This window comes from Branchiostoma floridae, chromosome 16 (assembly GCF_000003815.2).
Source record: "Branchiostoma floridae strain S238N-H82 chromosome 16, Bfl_VNyyK, whole genome shotgun sequence".
Classification (NCBI taxonomy): domain Eukaryota; kingdom Metazoa; phylum Chordata; class Leptocardii; order Amphioxiformes; family Branchiostomatidae; genus Branchiostoma; species Branchiostoma floridae.
The window spans coordinates 5,397,999-5,410,976 of NC_049994.1; the positions used below are offsets into that span (position 1 = coordinate 5,397,999).

At 41.5% G+C, this 12,978-nt stretch overlaps 1 protein-coding gene across 1 annotated transcript in view; it reads right to left on the reverse strand.

Moving 5' to 3' along the window:
- LOC118403492 (von Willebrand factor D and EGF domain-containing protein-like) overlaps positions 1-12,978 on the reverse strand; it is a 45,240-nt gene that overhangs the window by 20,130 nt on the left and 12,132 nt on the right. The window contains exons 3-14 of the mRNA XM_035802215.1: positions 10,258-10,317; positions 9,695-9,993; positions 8,963-9,052; positions 8,290-8,691; positions 7,799-7,872; positions 6,934-6,997; positions 6,225-6,443; positions 5,638-5,834; positions 4,799-5,249; positions 4,554-4,614; positions 798-1,111; positions 151-411 (exon numbers count right to left, since the gene is read on the reverse strand). Of these exons, the coding sequence (XP_035658108.1) occupies positions 151-411; positions 798-1,111; positions 4,554-4,614; positions 4,799-5,249; positions 5,638-5,834; positions 6,225-6,443; positions 6,934-6,997; positions 7,799-7,872; positions 8,290-8,691; positions 8,963-9,052; positions 9,695-9,993; positions 10,258-10,317 (2,492 nt within the window). The remainder of the gene's footprint in view (positions 1-150; positions 412-797; positions 1,112-4,553; positions 4,615-4,798; positions 5,250-5,637; positions 5,835-6,224; positions 6,444-6,933; positions 6,998-7,798; positions 7,873-8,289; positions 8,692-8,962; positions 9,053-9,694; positions 9,994-10,257; positions 10,318-12,978) is intronic.

Below are 12,978 nucleotides of genomic sequence, written 5' to 3' on the forward strand. Positions count from 1 at the left end.
GTAGATAGTACTGGGTTTCCCCTGAGTAAGGTTGAACATAAATAGTAAGAGGAAATTGATTCATAGTAAGAGGAAATGGAAGGACTATGCATCCTCTGTGAAAATGATCAATACAAAGCATTTATCGATAACATGTATCGGATGGCCCACCTTCCAGAAGCAGACGGAACCTGATGTGCAGTCCTGACACGCGCTGTCATAGATGGTGACCAGTCTCTCCTCGCTGAATTCCACACCATCGTTGCTCACAGAGACGAGCATCCCATGAGTCACCGCGCCTTCCGTCTCGTCAGGAGTTCCTTGCCAGACAGGAGACAGCGGCAGATCACACTTGACTTCTCGGAAGCTCTTCAGTGTCGCCGATGTACGTGCAGCATCGTAGGGCTCTCCGTTCTGTACTCCTTGGACCATCTGTAGTAAAGGTTTAATTTAATAATTACTGACTTGAGATACATTTACAACGCGTTGTCATAAAACATATTCTAAATTTATTTCTAATTTATCATTTAACACGAAGAAGTCGCAATGACCTGCGCCAACATAAAATCACATTCACAAGCCTTTAAAATCGTGGAACACACAAATTATTGAAAAAGTGGGGCTTTTTGTCTTTCTCTGTTCCCAAAACGATATTGACGTCAGCACTAGTATTTGAGTAGTAGTCTCTTTTACATTTATTAGAATGACTGTCCGTTGTCACATGTATGTCTCCTAGGCTTCTTTCATTCACTTTCTTGATTGATCTTTGTCCACACAAAATCTTTGCCTATTGCTATTTTCTACTGAAGTCAGCTTACCTTCACTTGTCTCACACGGCAAGTTAGGTTCTCTGATTCTATAAGCCCGTCGGCGATCAAACTTATTTTCCGACAAGGCCGAAGCCGAATGTCACATTTGCCATCGTTAGGGATGAACCAGGCCGTTGGTGGGGCGCCTTCCACTAGCGAGCAGTCGTCGGAGGTGAACCCGTTGTGGCAGACACACGAACCGTTAACGCAGTCTCCCTTGTTACTGCATTCGTTCGGGCACAGATTTTGCTGTACTGCAACTGGTGGCACCATGGTGTTGTTTTCGCCCTCTTCATACAAGCTGACGTTTTGATAGGCAACGGCACCCCCATGAAACTCCTTTTCCGCCGTACGCCGAAAATATCGCCGTACCCGCTAAAAAATATCGCCGTACCCGCTAGGCTCGCCGTACCCGCTAAAAAATATCGCCGTACCCTAAAAATCTCGCCGTACCCGTCCCTTTCCGCCGTACGGAATAGCCGGCCACAGGGCATACCCACACGAAGGTCGCATCTAAATACCCTGTACGGCGACGGTACACGGTCTCATATAGCCTATGCTATGGGAAACATTCCTGGCCACCACTCTGCGGAGTGGCGTTGTACAAATCGCGCCCAATGTTGAGAACACTTCTGCAAACTTTGGTGAGAAGCGGTCTGGAGCATGGGCAATAGGCCTCGGAATTGTGTTTTTTGTCACAATTTCATTCATTGTATTGTATTGTACTGATATGGCGTGTCCCTTTTATTCCTACCCTCTTAGTTCATTATTTGGCTAGGGAGTTCCTGCAACGTTTGATGTGTCAATTCCCATTGCAGGGATTTAACGTATAAGTTATATCCCATTTTAAGTGTGGAAGGCGAGGTTGGTGATCATGACAATGACTCTCTATAAGGAGAAGTGTTAATACGATGTAGCAATCCATAATATACATTTTTGCTGATTTTTCCAAGTCCTCATTGTAGTAAGACGGTCATTTTTACCTTTGGAAGCAAATGGTGAGTAAAGCAGTGATGATTAAAATGATTTATTTACAGATATCTTACTTAGCACCTTATACAATGCACCCTTATTGCTGCTTATGTTTCACTCTCAAGGCCCCCCCATCAACGTTTAACTCCGCAGAGTCACAGGAATATGAGTGGGATGATATTGACATCTGCATGAGGTAACATAGTTATCTGTCCAGTTGGACTTTATGCATCTTATGTTGTCAGAATATGATACAGAATCATTGTGGTTTCATTTGCACAATTACATCTAATGTAGTGTTGCAGCAACGCTGAAAAGTTGAGATAAAGCAATGCTTTGTATGGTACTTTGTTTATGTTTCAGTTCTGGTTCCTGCTGAATGAGTTTAGTTGAGTTGTTACTGCTGTACCAGTTAATATAAAATTCTTTAAATCCATTTTTTGCATTCATTCATGATATATTTCAGTATCTTTAATTCTCCTGCAGATTTAGACCTAGTAGGACATTATATTGTAAGAATAGAAAGGAAATCTAGTAATGAAAAAGAAGTAGTCTGTGCATATTGAGAACATTCTTGTCTGAAATGTGTCGAAGTACCATACATTCATTAGCAACTCTTCTATGATGAGGCTAAAGTTAGACTCAATTGCTAGTATGACTTTAATATATTAAATAGGGCACCTGTGTGTTGTATATAGCTACATACTGGCTTCGTATGCTTTATGATAATGATGATGACCATTTTTTTCCATTTTCATTTAGAATGAATGGATGGGAAGCCAAATGTCACTCAATATGGTGTTTGTTGGTGCTGATAGCGAAGAAGCAGACTATCAATTATCTTAATATGCAAACATAGGCTGCTAATTTGTACAAAAGGTGCAACAATATGTACAATATGCAGAACTCAAAATAAAAGTAGTGATTTAGACATGTGCATGTAAATAAATGTTCTTTAATGTTCTCAATACAAATGTATTGTACAATATATACACAGAAGCAAATGAATAAATAAAGCTCAACTGTAAATGTTGCACTTCTGTCTTGGCCTTCTGTATGTTGTGAGGGATCTTCACCTGTATTTACTGGTGGTGGTGGATCTTCACATGTCTTCACTGGTGTTGGGGGATCTTCACCTGTATTCACTGGTGGTGGTGGATCTTCACATGTCTTCACTGGTGTTGGGGGATCTTCACCTGTATTCACTGGTGGTGGTGGATCTTCACATGTCTTCACTGGTGTTGGGGGATCTTCACCTGTATTCACTGGTGGTGGTGGATCTTCACATGTCTTCACTGGTGTTGGGGGATCTTCACCTGTATTCACTGGTGGTGGTGGATCTTCACATGTCTTCACTGGTGTTGGGGGATCTTCACCTGTATTCACTGGTGGTGGTGGATCTTCACATGTCTTCACTGGTGTTGGGGGATCTTCACCTGTATTCACTGGTGGTGGTGGATCTTCACATGTCTTCACTGGTGTTCACGGGGGGATCTTCATATGTTACTGAATATTTACTGGTGTTGGGGGATCTTCACCTGTGTTCACTGGTGTTGGGGGATCTTCACCTGTATTCACTGGTGGTGGTGGATCTTCACATGTCTTCACTGGTGTTGGGGGATCTTCACCTGTGTTCACTGGTGTTGGGGGATCTTCACCTGTATTCACTGGTGGTGGTGGATCTTCACATGTGTTCACTGGTATTGGGGGATCTTCATATGTATTCACTGGTGGGTGGAGAGTCATATGTATTTACTGGTGGTAGGGATCTCCATCTGCACTCATTTGTGGTGGTGACCCAGGTGTGAGGGTGACTGAACTGATAATAGAATACCTGCTATTGTGTACAAATTCCATGTTTGTGCTACTCTCCAAGCAGAGGTTAGGCGCCGGCTGTTTATTTTTTTAAACTTTTTTAGGTGTTTTTATTGGGCTTTCTATTTTGTACCATTTTCTTGATGTCTCGTGTTAGGTCAAAAAATGGAAAGCTCGCTGAAGACGCCTAAAAAGGTGAACTTGAAAAAGGAGCCTAACCTCTGTCAAGTTGGAGAGTATGTTTGTGCTACAATTTTATCTTATCAAATCGCCACACATTGCAGTAAACATAATTCGACTACGGTTGAGTCCACTAGCCCTTTATCTCACACCACCCTCCATTACTATACCCCTGTGTACAGACCCACCAAGACCCCTGTAAACAGACACTACTAATATATTTATCCTGAACAGAGACAGTCGCCCAGACTGCTGTTTAATACCTGTTGTTTCTTATTATAACGAACTGGCAATAGTTGTCACCGTTTGTTCCTGTAAGACCGGATAGTTTAAGTTTACTTAACGTTTCATCAACCTTCAAAGTTGACAGTATCCATCTGCTGAAAAGGGTTCAAGTCAAGTTTGTCACCACAGACGACTGTCACTTCCGGGTTACGCCGAATCTCCGCTTCTCTCTACAGACCGCTTCTCACCAAAGTTTGCAGAAGTGTTCTCAACATTGGGCGCGATTTGTACAACGCCACTCCGCAGAGTGGTGGCCAGGAATGTTTCCCATAGCATAGGCTATATGAGACCGTGTATCGTCGCCGTACAGGGTATTTAGATGCGACCTTCGTGTGGGTATGCCCTGTGGCCGGCTATTCCGTACGGCGGAAAGGGACGGGTACGGCGAGATTTTTAGGGTACGGCGATATTTTTTAGCGGGTACGGCGAGCCTAGCGGGTACGGCCATATTTTTTAGCGGGTACGGCGATATTTTCGGCGTACGGCGGAAAAGGAGTTTCAGGGGGGTGACGGTGATGCAGTCAGCTTTCATCACTTCCAACGCATCTTTGGCAACATCCAGGTCTTCGGTAAACTGCAAATAGCAACACAGAATTATCATTACATTACGGTTACGTAATTCATAACGGCTTGCAGCTCTTAAAATACCAGATAACAAGTAAATAAAACTAAGAGCAAAGCTTGATAAGATTGTTAATAGATATCTACAAGGTTGAAGAAAGGGAAAAGGCAAATTTGGATTAAGAGAGGTTCTTTACCTGAATGTCTTGTACGCAGCCTTCCACAGGGGCGAAAATGTCCACCCCGATTCCACCACAGGCGTCAGCTATGCTTGAATTTGCAATGGTTTCCATGCAGTGTGCTCTGGCTTGTGTTTCGGTGATCTGCAGTGTCGGTGTCGGCCACTGCGGCTCCGGTGGCTCATGGTCGTCTCCAAAGTTAAAGTTGTAGTCGGCGCTCTCATCAACATCGTCGCTGTAAAACTGTGATTCGTCAATGGCTCTCTTTCTCCTCCTCCTTGCATCGTTCCCGGCTTGTTTGTCTGGTGTTACGTTTACGTTGGTGTCTTTTAAGGTGTTCTTCTCTGCATTGTTTGTTGGACTGCAGTCGATATTCTTTCCCGGCGAGCAAATGCAGTATGACACGTCGTCTGTTTCATCTGTGACAGGATCTGGTGTTGTCTCAAAAAGACTCTCTCCTTCTGGCACCCTGCAGAAAGTGATCGATGAAGTAAATTTCAAACGAATTCTTTGTCGATGAGTATAAACAAAGGCCATCATGAAAAGGTACCGATTCCACTAACGTTAACAGCCATTGTTAGTATATACTTAGCAAAGTCGCAACAAGAATGTTTTTATTTCATTTGTTCGACTGTACCCTTCACTTGATAGATATAATTCATTTCCTGGGCAACCGCGCTTTGCTGTGGGGAGGGACTCAGTCGTATTTAACGAAGCTCACATACTCTTAAATTGTATGGCTCTTATGTTGGTTAAGATTATGCGGTAAATTACAGCTAGCCGATCTTTTCGATGCAACAGCTAAAACAAATTACAAAAACACATTGGAAAACATCTTTTGGTGGAATGTGTCTTACTTCCAGTCCCGAGCAAATGTGTTTCTGTCGGCGGTGGTCGTTCCATTCTGCATTTTAAAATCATTGTTGTGACTTCCATCCCAGTCACCACATAGACCTTCAGTTTTCCCCTTGTCAAGACCAAGAGCGGTAAGGTGGACATCTAGTCCCCAGTAGTTGATATTGGCTCTGACTGTTGTCCCGGATGGCATGTGGATCTGAGGATGTTATAAAACATGGATTCCATCACATACGGAGTGACCAGCTACCAGAGCGTGTAAAACTTCCCTTTTTATCGTTAGGTGATACTCGTACCAAGTTTAGAAAGTTCTTCTTTAAAGGATGGATGTCTTCAAGTTAACAATTGGACAAGGGCAGTGGGCAGAATTGTCATAATAAAGAATAATTTAAATATCATTTGAGAGAGAGGAGGGGGGAGAGAAGGATAACTTAACCGAACATTACGCAAACAGCATGTCATAACAAGTTTGGAAATATTTGCGATATGTGTAATATTCCTCAAATTGAGATAATACACTTTATCATCTCATAGAAGAAGGCGACATTACTTGGTGAAGATATCAATAAACAATAACAAAACAACGCACCGAAAATGACTTTCCGTTCGGACTTCTGTAGACTGCAACGCCCGGAGAAAGCGCCTGCCCGTCTGCAGTCTTCTCTGTGATCTTGGGGTACGTTCCGTAGTGGTCTCCCCATTCCGTGTGACAGAGGTCGATCATGATGACGTCATCCCCTTCCCGAACAGCAACTCCACAGTGGCAGGAAGCCTTCCATGCTCCACAAACAAAGGTCCGCACCTGAACCTGTCGTGAGGAATGATAGGTAAATTAGGTAAATTAAACTTAGGCTACTAAATTTAGTATGTATTTATTCTAGTGTGTTTGTGTGTATTTGTGTGTGTTTGTGTGTATTTGTGTGTGTGTGTGTATTAGTGTGTGTGTGTGTGTGTGCGCGCGTGTGCATGTGAGTGTGTGTGTGTGTGTGTGTGTGTGTGTGTGTGTGCATGTGAGTGTATGTGTGTGTGTGCTACCTGCTCGCTCGCGTTTGTGTGTGTGTGTGTGTGTGTGTGTGTGTGTGTGTGTGTGCGCGCGTCAGGGTGCTCGCTCGCTTTTGTGTGTTGTGTATGTGTGACTGCGTGCCGCTGCATTTGTAAGTGTTTGAGAGTTGATGTGCTTGCACGGGGTGCATGTGTATGACTGTGTGACATTTACAAACCACTCATAAATTATGAAATCTTGCTCTCATATTTGATTTGCCATTAGAGTTCATCGAGTAATTACAGTGTTGTCTCACCTCAAAGTTCCTCTCTGTGGTTCTGCTGAAGACAAACTGTCCAACCAGATAGTGGGTATAGTATCTGTGAAAGGAAGGGAAAATATCATTAGATGTAACCTTTCAATAGATATTCTAATAGCAATATTAAAATCTTGTTATAAGAACATTTGATGCCCAAGTCATTTACGCATGAACACGCGTACGGGTGCCATAATGATAATGATGATAATGATAGAAATATGGTTCTCTACATAGGGCCATGATTTGCTCTAACATTCACATCGTGTCGACGAATTTTACTGAGACACTTGAAAATTTCCACTCAACCATTACTACCTAGAAACAATGCTACTCAGAAATACATTGATTGTTATTCAAATTATGATGGTTCAAAGCTATATGAAATAATTTTGGAGGTTTATTAACTGATATCAGTATATCGAGAATAAAATTAATCAAGTGCTGATGTAACTAATATCATCATATAGACAGGCGACGTCAACCAATCAGAAGGCTCCATTTCATATTGGCTATGATGCATTAACGCATAGAAGTGTCCCGAGCGGGGTAACCGGACAGCTAAAATTATCTAAACATCGTTGTTTTAGTTGTTCAGTCGAAATGAATAATAACCGGTAACCGGATCCAATCAGAAGGAGAGTTCACAAAACATTGGCCAATCAGAATAGCACCCAGCAAGGACTTTCGCTCCCTCGGTGGATTGCTGAGGTGGTTATAGCAAATGACCAGGCCTTATGACAACATATACACCTCGTGTGTGCGTGGTCATTAACCGATTAATGCGTCACTCTTCAGACAATACTGATTGATAAGCAAAATATGTTTTGAATTGGTGCCATCCATGTTATTTAAAGTTACGTACCTGCCGTCAAATGTGGTGTAGTGCGGGTCCGTCACCCCTTTGCAGTGACCGGTTGAAGAATCCACTGTTACGACCTGCAAATCAGAATACAAGATACACGTATCAGAACAGGAGGTTCCGCCACAGTACCTTAGAAAGCCATTGTCTAACTTAGCGTTTGCCAGCCCCTACCCACCTACCAAATATACTAAGGATGCCAAATATACTAAGGATTCATTACAGCTTCTTGAAGTATGCTATATCCATAAGCACACAAATGGCACCAAAATACATAACAGCCTTGGCAAAGGTAATACATTTGTGGTGATTAGCGGACAATATTGATATTAGCTAGCTACCATAATTGCTTAACCTAATAAGTAAGCATCTTGTCTCATATACTAGTACTTTTGTTAGTACAGTATACTTAGCTCAAAAGCTGTAGTAATCGTAGTGAAACTGTCCCAAGAGCACGTTAGCATTGTTTAATACTAGCTGTGTGTGATTCCTACCTGAATACTCTCAGGTGCGTACCCATTATAGATGTGTGGGACTAACTCGCCGTACTGAGTTTCAGCGTGTTCATCATGAGGATGGTGAAAGTTAATCATTTTGATAGTGCCGAACTCCAGTGCAAGAATGTGGTCTCCGTCATCTTTTAAGTCCTGGACGGCTAAGATACGTTTTTCGTTGGCGTAAGCACGCTTTGTTTGTGGATCCCAGCTCTTGGCTTTAATGTCTATGCCACATTCTTCTACCACGCTGGCGTCCTGATCTACCACAAGGTTAATGCGGATTTTGCAATTAGAATGTTGATTTTCGAAGGTACTGCACACAAAGGGGACAGTCGCGTACAAATTCAAGTATTCTTTGGTGTTGGCACCCTCGAAAAGATTCACCCGAGTCTTTTCAGCCTGTTGTTTGGAAAAACATAAACATGATATGTTAACAGAATTCGAATATGTCGAGACATATACAAGTATGACATCAGCGCAGAAGTTAAATAACATTTGAAAAATAAAATCAAACTGTTCCCAACACAAGAAAGTAGACTAACAAAAAATTCGCTCACTACTTGTACTATAGCAACCTAGGTCATATTGCAGTAATGATCATTGTTAAAATTGTGTCTAATATAGTACAGGTAAAACACTAATATAATAGAGGTAAAATTCATTATCTCACCACAATTCCTGCCCAGTATCCGTTACTCTGCATCTCTTTGCTCTTTTGCTCCGGTGTGCCTTTCCAATACGATTGTACGACACAGGAAACCTTCAAGTGAAAACAGCCTCATTACTACAGGGAACTAGGGAAGTAAAAATTATCAAGCAAACTAAGACTGTTTGGCAAATTTAGCCGAAAAAGGAAAAAGCTTTAATCCCGCAATAACGTTTCAGATGAAAACACAGCTGCACTCTTTAAAACAACTATAACCAGCTTCCTAAACTTCTAAAACTATTTGGTGGAGAAAGGGGTGGTGGTGGGCAGAATGACAGGAGCCAAACATTTGTGAGGTTTCACACGTGAACCAACTAGTTTTCAAGTGCCGCCAGCTTACGTGGTCAGGTCATAGTTCATATGGGCCGCACAAAAAGGAATAATGTTTATGATTAATTAATTGATAAAAATTACAGGGTGAAATTTTTCTCACATGTGAGACAATTTACTAATGAAGCTTCGTGGATTATTAATCAACAAGCTTAGACATATGAAACTGCAATTTTCGCACTGGGTTCATGACATAGAATCCAAAGGTTCTTGGTTCCAATCCCTAGCAGGTTACTTGGGACAGGCTGTAGCCTTGCCTATTGTGGTGGCACAATGAAGCTGGAAATCTTTACATCCTTAGAACAGTATGTTTGTTCTTTTTCGCCTTTTCGATAATTTCTATAGATAGTAACAAGATATCCGTACCGTCTTTCCCATCTTTGAGTCCCAGTAGTCCTCTTTGACAACTTTTTTCTTCTCTATCTTGAAATCACCGAGGAATTTAGCATCCAATTCAATCGTCTTTTTGGCCGGGGTTAGAGACGACTCCGTCGTATTGTTCACTTCGTCGTATTCAGTGTCATCGAAAAGGAACTTGACAGCAAATCTTGCTCCGTCGTCTTCTTGCTTGTCGTATTTGACTTGACACGTGAAGGTGACCTTAAACAAGTCAAGATCAAGTTCAGGTGGATGGAGGACAGGGTTGTCCATAGTCGGGACATCATCTGAAAGAGTGGGTAATATAAACAATATGAATGATTGCAAAAGTATTTATCTCCAGTGTCTGGCTAAAGATATAATGGAGAGTATAAGTGCCTTTAAAACTTATTTGTTTTGATCTTCTTAAATCTATCAAGCAATCAGAACATATATCGTTTATTTGTTGGGGTTGGAGAACACTAACAATATGAAATATTTTACATTCAAATTTCTTTCCAGCGAGCACATGCCACATGTATCGTGTATGTATAATGTAGTACTAAACTCACCTACACATTCCTCATAGAAAGTGCTCCATATCTTACCAGCTTCGCACGTCACATAGTCACCTAGACATCACAGGGCAGGTATAGTCAGAGGTTTGGCAACAATTCTGACAACTTTCAATCAAAACTTATCTCTGACCAATGTTTCACACCATATACCGCATCAATTGGATTTCTCAGTTCTGAAATAGTATTTTTGCTGCAAAATTAACGAAGGGCTAAAAAAATCAGACATTCTGTGATAAACAACTATGCTTTCAATATTCTGACTATGAGTGAATAATACGTGCAAATGCGTAAATTCATGACAATACTTTACCATAACGGTTACCGTTACAGTAATGTCATCAAACTTAAAAAAACTAGAAAGGCCGACATTTGCTTGAGAGCAAATACAGCATATTTCAGCCATACCCCTTCCCACGCAAAATTCGACTGTTACAAATCACCCCTGCGCAACAATCTTAACAGTACTAGTACATTATCCCCCAAAGTGGACTAGTATTGTGGATTGATTCGAGGTCAAAATAGAGCTTGCTTCTATTTTTAAGAAAAAGACAATAATCACACTTTCCATTCAGAAAATTTTCATCATGACTGAAAATTGTTGAATGGCTTCATGTAATGTCATTAACAATTTTCAGTACGATAACTAGGTGTAAGTATAAAAAAGTATAAGCTCCTTGTGATGTGGGTACATTTATTATGGCTGTGAACTTTTTTTTATTCAAGTAGGGCATACGATTTAATAATTATCAAGCAGGTGCTGTGTAGTAGGAGCGTTTGTTTTCCTCAAGCTGAAAACTTAAATCTCCTTCTTGTTTTGTATGAGCCAGAACCTAAACGGAGACGTCCCGAATTTTTCAAAGAATTTTACCCCCCTGTCGCTTCATTTTTTTCTGAAAAAATCATGACCAACAACTTAACTCGATATGGCTTTATCTATGTATTTCATTTTCCTTCTTTGTTAAGCATATAATTCTGTTCACCACTGTTAAACTGTTTTACTTTGTATGCAATCAGACATCGAGCCTAATCTTATTTTAGTGTAACAACTTCCTGCCAGACCCTGAAGATACGATTGAACCTTGTTCGAGGATTTCTTTTCGGAGGTCAGTCTGTTCATACCCTGGCGCTGAGAGTGTTTTATTGGGCTGAAACTCTGGCAGTTTAAAGTTACATACAATTTGAATGTTCAAAGTTTATGTCAAACAACAACAACACTAGAAACACCTACATTTGCTCTGGAGAAAATACAACACTTTTCTTTCCAGTCCGGTGATAGAAATGTGGCCACTATAGACAGGTGATCACTATAGAGAAAATGCTGATCTATTGACTAGGAGCAATACGTTACACATGATTTCAGTACACTGATCTTTACTCATATAAACATTGCACAGGTAAGCCAATGGTTTAGAAGAACAATTAAGTTCAAATAATTCTGAAGAGAAATATTGATGAGAAAATAATCATTCTCGCCACTGTCTAACTTATAATTACGTATCAAAACTAAACGCAAGCTGTCTAACTAACGCACCTTTCGCCGACTTCATCAAAGGGCCGCCGGCTATCAATCAAACACGGCTGTTGATTAGACTTAGAGTTTCAAACAGTCATGTGCCGTGTGCCAGTTGACAGCGAACTTAATGCTTCGTGATGTATTTGCTTGGACCTTCTTTCCCACAGCGGTGCTTCTACAAAATATTTAGACTGTAACACTGAGTCCCACATGTTTTATAGAATAGAATTTGACGCAGAACAGCGTTTTTGCCGGGTATTTTTCATGTCCGTGGGAATATCAGCGAGGCGGCGACGCAGGGATATCATACCGTCAACAAAAGTCGCACGGCGGCTAACGGCGCAGCGAAGATACTAGCGCTATAACGTTAAATAAGCGCTTCAACTAAGGACGGCAACCCTGACAATATTTATAAGCACTGTTGAGCTGAGTAAAGTTTGTTGTTTATGAGGTTTTAGTTGTCTTTGAAGCTTTGACCCGAAGTATTTTTACGTCAAACTGTTGAAGAGAAGTAAGTGACTGCTACGATTATCGTAGATATGGCCCTAAAAAACTGATAAAATAAGCCTTCTCAATAGTCTAAAATGCAAGAGCTTCCGGGGGCTTCGCCCACCTGGGTCCCTCCACCGTGGCTCTGCCCCTGACCCCGCCGGACCTTCGGCGGCCCCCGGACCCCTGCCCGACGCTTTGAAAAAATCCTGGCAAGAAGTCTGTACAGCCTGAGTCTTCAAGTTACCGTATTGTGTGGTCCCGCTTATGAATATTAATTAGCCTTCGCTTTCCTCTTCGCTGATTGGCTGGATCATTAATTGAATTACCTCTTCCTGCCGGCTAGACGCAGGTGCAGGTGTCGGCTCTGTGGGGTGAACGTCCGAAAGGCCACGGCATGGAGAACGAAAGAAAACCAATTTCCCCTAAAAAAAGTGCTGTAATGAAGCATTTTACATTTTACTTGGATCATTTTACCAACTATTTTATGCCTAACTATACCAAATTTCAGGTCATTCACTTGTAATACCAGGGTACAGGGGGGGGGGGGGCAAAATATACCGTTTTGGTAAAAAAATTACTTTTAAGCCTCAATAAAATCATTTTAGAGGCAGATATGAAAAAAATGAATTCGAAGAAAAAAGCATCAAGGTATTGGTCCACTCTACCTTTATGCCGAATTTCAGGTCATTCGGTCCAGGAACGGCGGAGAT